This window comes from Prunus dulcis, chromosome 5, assembly GCF_902201215.1.
Source record: "Prunus dulcis chromosome 5, ALMONDv2, whole genome shotgun sequence".
Classification (NCBI taxonomy): domain Eukaryota; kingdom Viridiplantae; phylum Streptophyta; class Magnoliopsida; order Rosales; family Rosaceae; genus Prunus; species Prunus dulcis.
Window position 1 is genome coordinate 10,414,609 of NC_047654.1, and position 11,771 is coordinate 10,426,379.

Here is an 11,771-nt window from a genome sequence, read left to right on the forward strand (position 1 = left end):
CTATTTCAATGTCTCCATCGTTCACCGAATCCCTTATCCGGTGGTACCGTACATCAATATTCTTAGACCTTCTGTGAAACACTTGATTCTTGACTAAGCATATAACAGTTTGACTGTTACTTTGTATCACCACCAAGTCTTGGGCTATCCCGAACTCTTTAGCCAATCTTGTTAGCCATAATGCTTCCTTAGAAGCCTCTGTTAGCCCCATATACTCAGCTTCGATAGTAGACAAAGCAGTAATTGATTGTAGCACCACTCTCCAACTAATCAGTCCTCCACCACAAGTGAAAACATACCTCGCTGTGGATCTCCTTTTCTCTATGTCTCCCGCATAATATGAATCCACATAACCAGACACACATGTCTTTCTTTGTTGTCTTTCAAACAAAATCCCAAGCTTCTTGGTGCCCTTCAAATATCGAAAAATCCACTTCACCGCATTCCAATGTTGTTTGGCCGGATTTGCCATGTATCTTGAAACTACACTCACAGCTTGAGCTAAGTCAAGGCATGTGCAAACCGTTGCGTATATGAGAAACACTACCGCGTTTGCATACTGAACCTTACTCATTTCAACCTTCTCTTTGTCACTAGAAGGACTTTCTTAGGCACTTAATCTAAAGTGCTCTGCCAAAGGAGTAAACATGGGCTTTCAATCCAACATGTTGAATCTTTCAAGTACCTTATAAATCCTATGATAGAAATCTTTAAAATCTATAATCCTCTATTTGGATGAAGGAATTGAAAATTACATAGAATTCTAAAATGACATAATTTAGATTTCCATCATTTCAATTTCTGGCAATTGAAGATTTCAATGTTTGGATTTATGTATGTCAAATGTTGTAAATGGCATTATGGAAATTGTGAAACGACACCTATCTTTGTGGAAACTAAACTCAAGAATTTGATGCCCTAATTTCCACTATTTTTTCCGAGTGTCATTTAATAAATTCCGTGGTTAAGTTTCCAAACAAGGGAATTGTCAATTTCTCCTCTTAAATTCCCAATTTTTAGTTAAATTCCGAGTTATTTTCCTTTATCGAAACGGAGAGTAAGTAAAAAGATCTTAATTATAGAAATCCATTAAAAAAATCCTATAAGTCATTGTATTCTGCTTAAATATGGAAGACTTTTTTATATCCTTAAATAGTCTTTTAAAATCTCAATTGAATACACTCTCTTAATTTTGTTTCGACTGTGAGCCCTTCTTCCTTTTGGGCCCAATCATCACCATAATGTGACTGCCACGTCATTTTCCTTTTGTGGGCCCAAAGGGAAAAAAAATCCAGGTATAAGTTATGCTTCTTGCTACATTTAGGGCTTGTTTGGTACACCGTATTAGACTTTGGATAGGAGTAATAGACTTTGGATAGGAGTAAATAGTCTATCTCAGGTGTTTGGTGTCAACTTGTATTATTTAATTACCCGAATATTTTATACGGGTTGGGTTTTTAATACTCTCCTTACCTGACTAACTAATACAACTCACACACCCCGGTTTAGATAATACACACTTAATTATACGGCTAGGGAAAAAGAACACGTGTTCTACGAAAAAAAAAATCAGACGCTCTTGTCATCTTCTTCTCCCTAGGGTTCTTCTCTGCTATCTTATCCACAGGTTATTTTCTTCACTCTTCTCAAGGTATCCATCTCTCACTCTCTCTCTTTTTCATACTCTCTCCAATATGCTTCTTCTTGCTTCTTCTCTATTCTTTATATATTTAAATTTTTTATTAAATTTTTGTGGAAATTAGGTTATGAATTTTTCTTTTTTGACATTTTTTTTAATCGAATGTTTTCTTTCTATGTGATATAGTTATTCGACGTTGTGGGAATATTTAGATTGTCGGTATTAAACAGAGTAGTGCAAGTTTTCGTCCAAAAACAAACAACTGTGCTAGTGTTGGTAGTTTAGTTGAATACATACATCCCTCATTCAGGTTCGTACAAATCCACTTCAATAAAACTTCGGATTAAATTGTTGCCAGACTTTTGTATAAGTTTCGTCTCAAAAAAAGAATAAGATTTTTCTGAAGTTAATTCTAACATCAATTTTGACAGAGTCTTACTCATATTTGACGAAATGCATTTGAACCATCAAGTAATAACTAAGATTGTGAATTGTAAAAAGAAAAGGAAAAGAGAAAATTTATCAATCATGAAAATGGTTCAAGAGGTATTGAGTTTGCGGCCTTGGCTCTTTTGATTGCAATGCTTCTGTTCTGCTGCTACTTTCTCCTTCTTCTTGTTGTAGATGGAAACTTTGATGTCTAGTACAGACATATGCAGATCAATATTCATAATACAATTATAATAGTTAAACCACATATATTTCTGTATATGCAAGCAGGATGGTATTTTGTAGTCTTATGTCATGTGTAGAATTCTACTTATTGTTGTATTATTCTAATTTTACATGTAGTCGTGTGTAATGCATGACTATTTATATTGCTAAAATTAATATATGGTTATTTATATTACTTTTACTAAAAAATTTCCTTTATATTATGCCTAAATATGGATGAAAGAAGGATTGTGGCATACTTTATTACTAGATTGTGGTTCTCGCATATCATGGTTTGCATATGAATCTTACTAAAAAAAAATTCGTGTAATTTGAATCTCAAATTCCATTAAAATTATCAAAGATTTTTTATTAATAAAAATATAGTATGATATGATGTTATCCGGAACATCACCAAACACAGTATAACTTAGTCAGACTATTTATTCGGAACAACACCAAACACCTTATAAGATTATAAATAAATAGTCAGTATTCTCCGGAACAAATAAATACTATCCAACAAGCATTTAAGTTTTTTTCCTGGAAATGCCAAAATATAACCAGACGCGCATGGTTAGAGGTTTCGATTTCTAGTCTTCTAGAAAGGGTCAATAACTTTGAGGAACTTGGTCTTTGTAAAGAGACACATACAGATCTTTGTTTGTGTGGAAGGTAAAGTCTTTAAAGCCCTCGGAGCTTTCTTTTATTCTATACTTTGATTATCTTCGAAGGGTCAATACGCGCAGCAGATTATATACTAGTATAATAGGGCTTCAAGTCACGTTCTCAAACATCTAGAAGAAGGGCTCTAGAAGTCAATAAACTACAACCCAGTTATTCGCGCGTTTTGATTCCAATTTCCAGCAACTTTATACTCTCGATATTATTCCTCCTCATTAACCAAGTTGTCTATATATACAACACAGCACCCACCCACATTCTCACAATCAATACACTTCCTCATCACTTCATATTTTACAAAGCATTTTCTTTTGAAGCTTTCCTTCCTTCCACTAAAAGAAATCAACATGGGTGATGCAGAATCTTTGCATTCCGCTGACGAGCTGAAACGCCAGAAGAAAATCAAATTGGCCATCTATATTACTATTTTCGTTGTGTTTCAGGTCATAGTTATCACCACAATGAGTCTCACTGTCATGAAAGTGAAAACTCCCAGGTTCAGGCTAGGCAACATCAACGTCGAAAGCTTCGTATCTGACTCGGCAGCGCCTTCATTCGACACGAAATTCACAACCCAAATCAAGATCAAGAACTCAGCCAACTGGGGTTCCTACAAGTTCAATGCTGCCAATATCACGTTTCAACACCAAGGTGCGACTCTGGCAGTAATTGATATCGCAAAGGGCAAGGCTGGATGGCTTTCGACCATAAAAAGAAAAGCGGAGGTGAGTTTGAATTCAAGTGGAATAACTGGTTCAAACTTTGGAACTGAATTGAGCAGCGGGGTCTTGACGCTCAACAGCGTAGGAAGATTGAACGGAAAGGTTGCAATTATGTTCATCATGAAGAAGAAGAAGGCCGCCAACATGAACTGCACCATAGCTTTTGATGTGGCAGCCAAGACCCTCAAATCTTTAGAATGCAAATGAGCGGAGTAGCTAAGCATCCAGGCGTCATCTTCAGCATATGGATTGCGACTAGCTAGTTCTTGATTTGTGACTTTTCTTATTCTTTTATTCTTTTATTCTTTGTATCTGTGTGGCGATTGGAATTGTTATAGAGTTATAATGATGTATTTGTTTTCGTTACCACTCCCCTGTAGTTATTTATTTCATGATGATCTATTCCTTGATATTTACTTATTTATGGTCTGCTTCTTTGAAGTGCCCGATTATTCTCTAATGGTGGTTGCAAGTAAATCTTCAAGTTATACGTATTTGTAAATGATGACAATTGCCCAAATGCTGCAGCTACACTACGATGCAAAACAAATAAATGCTCCAGGGGGCCTCACTACTTGACTCTATATGTTGCAAAGAAATCTTCATTTTTGATACCCAATTGATCATCAGCCATGATGGAGCCTGACAAGTTCCCCATATTAGTAACTAAGAAAATGCACAACATAAAATGTTATGCATACATTGCTGCGTTTGCTGTGTTCCATGCCTTAATCATACTGGCTTTTGGATTATTCGCGATGCCAACTGAAACTCCTAAGGTCAGGGTGAGATCTGTGGCAATCCGAAGCCTAGACTACTGTGCTTCAGATGAACCCTTCTTCAACATTACCCTGGTTGTTGAAGTTGCAATGAGGAACAAGAATTTTGGGCATTTAGGTTTGATCCCAGCACAGATAATGTCACATATGGGGGGTGTCGTAGTGGGCAATGGAGACATAACCAAAGCAAGAGCCAGTGCTAGGAAGACAAGGATATGATGAATGTGAGAGATCAGCTTTAGATGGTGCCAGGGTTAGCAATGAGCTTAAGTTAGAATAACAACAATGACCTTGTAACTAAAAACCAAAATAATATTATAGTTCTACAACAAATCCAAGTTTCCCACAAAGAAGAAAAATATATACCAAAGAATAATGAAATAACAAAATGATCCAATTAGTCTTGATCACTCCCAAGGTCGCATATTAAACTAAACATGTGGCCAATAGCTAAATTTCCAAATTTGCAGTCCTTATAAAGTGCCTGAATTGCGACCCTCCGGCACTCACTGCCCACTTCCATTGTAAAGTTTTGGCAACCTTTGTGAACAAATCAAATGCTATGGTGCAGTCCCCTTGTGGAAGACTTCCTCTTCTTCATGATGAACATCAATTCCTCCTCTACAGTCAATTTAGCTTGGCTGCTTAGAATCAAGACCCCGTTCCTCAACTCACTGCCAGAATTGGAACTCTTCGGCAATGCGTTTGAATTCAAACTCACTGTGACATCAATCTTTTTGGTGGAACGCATTCCAGCCTTGCTATAGGATTCAGGATGCCCCACAGCCAGGACTTGGTACGTAGCAGTGCCTGCATTGACTCTTCTGGCGCTTTAGCTCATCAGTGGATTGCAAAGACTCTCCATCACTTTTTGGATTTCCATTTGCTGGTGCCAATGGAGCCAGCATTCTTTGATTTCCTGGAAAGCTTTGAACTAGAAAATGTTCTTTTAGTTGTTTGTGTAATCAAACGCGCGTCGTTAGAGGCTTTGGCTTATAGTCTTCTAGAGAGGGTCGATTAATTCCCATGAGGCGCTTATAACAATTGTTGATGCGAAAAAGTGGTTTGACACGTGGTTCGCCCAACTTAGTGATATTGTGTCTTCGGAAGGGAGTTAGTCTTTAGAAGATCAAGTTCCTGCAAAAAGGGAACGTTCGGTAAGACCTTGGGGTACCGGTGCGGTACCGGCCGAAGGCTCTCCGATGCTTAAATAAGTACGGATTTAGTAAAGTTTAGACTACAGATCAAGCGGTAGCGTACCGTTGGTTTTTTCTGTCTCCCTTCTTTGGGAATAGGGGTCTCCTTATATAGGCCTGGGGAGGCGTGCATTTTGATCATATTTCCGATGTGGGACTGTAGGAGCTGGTCATGAGCATGACACGTGTCCCAGGTCAAAAGTGTCAGGAAGTGTAGGCTTCGGTAGGGGATATGCCGAAGGGCCTCTGATGTCAAGTTGTCGTTTCCGTCCACGTGTCAGGTGGTCATTGGTCGTTAATATACGGTATAAACAGTAGTCCCCCAAGTTCTCTTCCGAAGGTTCTTCGGAAGGGAATTTGGTTCCATCCTGAGGGTTCATAGATGCCCTGCCGTTCGGCAAGTTTGTGGAAGGTTCCCCTGAGATCTGTGAAGGGTCACCGATGCTGAGAGGGGTGAAGGCAGGGACGCTTCGTTTCCCGTGCCTGGCGTTTGGAGACGCTTCGCCTTCTGCACCCGGCGTGCAGAGACGCTTCGTCTTCTGTACCAGGCGTGCAGCTGACATCACCATCCACCGGGCGACACGTGGCCAGCGAAGCGACGTCTGACGGCTGTAATTATGAGCCGCTTGGTTTCCCGAGGCGTACCGTTGCAGCCCTCTCCCTATAAATAGAGATCGTTCCGGACATAGAGCTCACTTTGCATTTGAGAGTGACGCGAGAGCTCTGCGTAGGCGATTTCAGAAGATTGTGAACGGCAACCAAGGCGATTTTCGAAGGTGTTATCGGCAATTAAGGCGATTACCGAAGCGTCTGAACGGCAATCAAAGTCTCAACAATAGCAAAGGTAAGTTACCGTTCGGTACCCTAATAATTTTTTCTTTATATACCCGCGTGCTTTCGTAGTGTAGGCTTAGCCGATCGTCTATAGGGGCCCTCATTCGGTAGTCTAGTGAACTATAGGTAGTGGCGTAGACATCGGTAGGGTAGTTCATTTCAGAGCCTTAGCCATCCTTTTCCTTTTTTTTTTTGTAGATGTCTTCTAGCGAGTCCTCCTTCGGCAGTGAGCCCAATGCTTTCGATGAGGAGTTATCATCGGGTTGGGACACATCCAGCGGGGCCTCGAGCCTCGGAGCCGAGAGTGGACAGGACACCGATGTGGAAGTTATCGGTGAGGAGGTGAGCTCCGTTCCTACCCACGGCATCGGCAAAGGACTGATGACGGGGCAACCGCTTCCCTTGGCTGCGGTTTATAGAGATGGTACCCGCGTCGGTACCATCGAGCGTCAACCGGAGGCTTCCACCTCTGGTCGCGATGATGCTGTCGCCGGCCCCTCTCGGCCGAGGGTTACGATCGTCCATCGAGAGCGGTCAAGGATACCGGTGGGCGTACCGAAGAAGACCCTGTTCGGGGGCGACTATTTGGAGCCCAACAAACTTACCGAACGGGAGCTCGAGAAGATTAGGGCGGAGTACCTCATCCCGGATTCGGTAAAAATGAGAATTTGTAGCCCTACCGAATCCCTCAGCGACCCGGGAGATGGCGGAGTCGTCTTCTTCACCGATATGTTGGCGCAGGGTGTCAGGCTGCCGTTGCAGCCTGCCGTTCAGAAGATCCTAGCCCAGATCGGGTATGCCCCAGGCCAGTATAATCCCAACTTTTGGGTGGCCTTAATGGGGGAGATAGCTGCGTTCGGGATTGCCGGGGAGGGGGAGCCCTCCTACGAGCAATTCTCGTACCTATCCAGCGTCACGAAGTCCAAGAGTGCCGATCACGGCGGTTGGGTTCAGGCGAACTGCCTGAAGGCTTCCGAGCGGGGGCACTTCATCAGCGCCGTGCCGACTTCCCAAAAGTCATGGAGGAATCGGCGGGTGGTACTCTCTGGTGATTGGGAATCGCCGTCGGGAGTGTCCCCGCTGTTTCCGGTGCCTACGGCGTTCCAGATTGCCGGTAGGTAGTTATGTTACCAGTCGGTAGAACTATTGTACTTGTTATTCTTTGTTTTGCAACTCATTCTTCTTTCGGCAGGTAAACTAAAGCAACCGAGCCCCAAGGAAAGCGAAATTCGGCAGCTCGACAGAGTCAGGCTGAGGGTTCCTGCTGCCGAGCGAGTTTACCCGCGATTCCTTTTTACCAGCAATCTCATCAGAGCCGGCCTCGTCAGCCCTGCCGAGAGTAAGTACCTGTGCATTTCTCTTTTTTCTTGATCGATTTATTTTGCATGCCGACTGACCGAGTATTTTTGATCAGTGACTAACGCAAGGAAGGCTGCCGAAGCCAAGAAAATGAGTGAGTCGTCCAAGAGGCGGCTCATGATGGGTCTGCAGGGCAAGAAACAAAGGAAACAGCCCGAGGCGCCTTCCGTTCGGCCGTCCACAGATCCCGAGGACGTAACTCTTGCCGAGCGTCTTCGGCAGCTGGGTGCTGAACCAGTGGCATGGCCAACTGCCGGTGCCATTGCACCGAGGCAACCAGATGCCGAAGCCACTGCCTCAAAAGCAGCCGGGAAGCGGCCGATCACGGTAGACCTGGAAGCTTCGCCAGCCTTCAAGAGGAGCCGACCTTCGGAAACCACGAGGGCTGTCTTCGCGGCGGAGGACGAGGACGGTCCTACCGAGGCCGTCACCATCGCCTGCCCCTCGAAGACGGTGCAATTCGTCAATCATATGATCTTCGGCTCTCAGATGGAGCTGCCAGAGGTTGACGAATTGCCGAAGAAGCTTCTTCGGGAACAGGCCGGGCGGGCCTTCCGTCTTCAGGCGTCGGTAAGATATCTTTTCTTCTATTGTCATTCCATTTTTTGAAGTGGGGCTTCTCTCTGAATTTGCTAGTTGTGCAGGCGTCCATGGAGATGTGGCTCTGCGTTAAGCGGGCCATTAATGCTGCCGAACGGGCTAAAAAGGCCTACGAAGACGGCAGGACCAAGGCGGCCGATCTGCTGAAGGACAAAGAGGCTGCCGAGCGGCGGGCTTTTGCTGTAGAGGCCAAGGCTGAGGAGACACGGCAGGCCTTGGAGGCAGCGCGAACGGCGGCGCGGGACGCTGAGGCTGCTTCGGATGCGGTCCAGGACGCTCTGGAGGAGAGTGAGCGTACCAAGGCGGCGGAGATCGAGGCTGCCGTTCGGTCCGCTATCCAGGGGTACCGATCATCAGAGGAGTTCGCTGTCCTTCTGGATAAGGAGGTGGGCTCTGAGATGGCGGACATGTTGTCCCGATTCAAGCGGTACAACCCTGGTCAGAAGCTGAACCTCAACTTCGCTGCCGATCCCCCTCCCCTTCCCGAAGGAATGACCGAAGATATGATCGAGGATTACGAGGGGGAGGATGCTGCCGAAGGGCCTGGGTCTGCTGAGGCCGCTGCCGGGGACGAAGCCGCCGCCTGAGGGCGTTTTTCTTTATATTCATCTTTGTATTTTTATGTTTAATTTTTATTTCGAACACATTGATGCCGAGGGCATCTTTTAATTTAAGTTTGTTTACAATTCAAAGTTCAACTTTCAATCGTCCAATTCCCAAACTTTAATCCGTGAGTTGCGTTATAATTGCTAATTGCCGTGGGCTAATCGCCGATAGACAGCTAATCATCGACTTTCACAAGCTATAACTGCTAGTTGCCGTAGGCTAACTGCTGATCGATGGTCACTTATTACCGTAGGCAAATAAGGATATTGGATGTTTGAGTTTAAAGTCCCGAAGGGATTTGTAGGATAAAGAATCGGATCGGTCATTCATTGCCGTAGGCTAGTATAGATGCCGTAGGATGTTTTAGCATTTAGTTGCCGTGGGCAAAAATGATAATTGAAGGGAGGCTAAAGTAATAGTGCCGAGGGCTTTCTATTAATTCCAGAAGAACAAATACATTGAATAATTACAGTTCCAACCTGCCGTAGGCTAGGTCACTTGTAGTAGTATTTGAGATGTTCTACGTTCCAAGGATGGCCGAGGGCCTTGCCGTTGGAGCCTCTCAATCGGTAGGTTCCCGAGCGAAGGATACCGATGACTTCATATGGTCCTTCCCAGGAAGGTCCGAGGGTTCCTTCCGTGGTATCCTTCGTCGCAAGCGATACCTTGCGCATGACCCAGTCCCCGATTCGGAAAAAACGGGGTCTGACCCTAAAATCATAATACCGAGACACACGCTGTTTGTAGGCTTCATTCCGTAAGTTGGCCTGTGCTCGGTGCTCCTCGAGTAGGTCAAGGCTTAGAGACATGGCCTCCTCGTTCTGCTTCGGTGCGAAGGCTTCCGTTCGGTAGGAAGGTTCGCCGATTTCCACGGGTACCACCGCTTCCGATCCAAAAGCCAGGGAGAAAGGGGTTTCTCCGGTGGATGTTCGGTAAGACGTCCGAATGGCCCATAGTGCTTCGGGAAGCTTTTCCGGCCAGGCTCCCTTTGCCTTGTCCAGCTGCCGTTTTAGCAGTTTCTTCACTATTTTGTTTATTGCTTTGACCTGACCGTTCGACTGGGGATGGGCTGGTGATGCAAAAAACAAGTTGATTTTCAAACAGATGCAAAATTGTCTGAAGAGTTCCGAATCGAATTGCCTGCCGTTATCGGTAATGATAGCATATGGGATACCGAATCGGCAACATATGTGAGTCCAGACGAAATCTTCAATCTTTGCTGCCGTTATGGTTGCAAGAGGTTCGGCTTCTACCCATTTGGTGAAGTAGTCAACGGCAACCACTGCATATTTTACCTGACCCTTGCCTTGCGGCATTGGGCCAATCAGGTCCAGTCCCCATTGTGCGAAAGGCCAAGGACTACGATCGGCGTGAGAGGTTCAGCAGGGATATGTGGGACATTACCGAAGCGCTGGCATTTGTCACACCTTCTTCACCAGTGTATTGGCGTCCTGATGCATGGTTGGCCAAAAGTATCCTGCCGAAAGACTTTGTAGGCGAGAGATCGGGACCCGGAATGGTCGCCACATACACCGTTATGAATTTCCCGAAGGACGTAGTCCCCCTGCTCTGCCGTGAGACATTTGAGATACGGGGTGGTGTAGCCGCGCTTGTAGAGTACATATCGTTGATGACTGTATATGCTGATCGTATATTCTTTAGGCTTTATCCTCAGGGTGGGGTCGTCAGGTACAGATATATAGACATCCATGTATCCTCATACCGTACGGCACACGCTTCGGAGGTTACGTGCTGGTTGGGCAAGATCTCCACTGGTACCTTTCTTCCGACTTTGTCGTTTATCGCCGAAGCGAGTCTTGCCAAAGCATCGGCATGGCTGTTTTCGCCTCCGGGGATCTGTTTGATCTCGTATGCTTGGAAACTTCGGAGTAGCTGATGGGCGGTTGAAAGGTAGGCGTACATGGAGGCATCCTTGGCGGCGAAGTCTGCCGTTACCTGGTTCACAATGAGCTGGGAGTCGCTGTGAATTCGGATTTGCTTTGCATTCATGCTCTTGGCTAATCGAAGGCCGGCCAAGAGGGCTTCGTATTCCGCTTCATTGTTGGATGTCCGGAAGTCGAATCGGAGGGCGTACTCGATCTTGAGTCCGTCCGGTGTTGTCAACACCAAGCCCGCTCCGCATCCTTGCTGGTTTGCCGAGCCATCGACGTGCAAACCCCAGACGGGAGTTGATGTGTCGAGGCGTTCGGCGCCTGGTTGATCCGGCAAGATGGTCTCGGTAACCGCCTCAGGTGTCGGCCGTATTGTTGCTGGGGTGAGCTCGGAGATAAAATCGGCAACAGCCTGGCCCTTCTCCGCGGGCCTCAGAACGAACTGTATGTCGAATTCCCCGAGTTCGATCGCCCATTTGATCAATCGGCCCGAAATTTCTGGTTTTTGGAGGACTTGCCGGAGGGGTTGGTTGGTCAGGACTTTGATCCCGTGTGCCTGGAAGTATGGCCGAAGTCTTCGTGCCGAGACAACAAGGGCTAGAGCCAGCTGCTCTAATGGTGGATACCGAAGTTCCGCGCTCTGGAGTGCCTTGCTGACATAGAAGATTGGTAACTCTGCCTTCTCTGGTTTCCGAATTAGTACCGAGCTGACGGCAGTTCCGGATACCGAAAGGTATAGGTAGAGAATTTCCCCAGGCAGCGGTTTTGACAAAAGGGGGGCTTTGCTCATGTAGTTCTTCAGGGCT

At 45.4% G+C, this 11,771-nt stretch overlaps 2 protein-coding genes across 2 annotated transcripts in view; one reads left to right on the forward strand and one right to left on the reverse strand.

Moving 5' to 3' along the window:
• Positions 1–574, reverse strand: part of LOC117629014 (secreted RxLR effector protein 161-like) — an 858-nt gene extending 284 nt beyond the window's left edge. The window contains exon 1 of the mRNA XM_034361546.1: positions 26–574. Within this exon, the coding sequence (XP_034217437.1) occupies positions 26–574 (549 nt within the window). The remainder of the gene's footprint in view (positions 1–25) is intronic.
• Positions 575–3,324: 2,750 nt separating this feature from the next.
• Positions 3,325–3,906, forward strand: LOC117629015. The gene has a single exon (XM_034361547.1). The coding sequence runs from the start codon at positions 3,325–3,327 to the stop codon at positions 3,904–3,906; it is 582 nt and encodes a 193-aa protein (XP_034217438.1).
• The last annotated feature ends 7,865 nt before the right edge of the window (positions 3,907–11,771 follow it).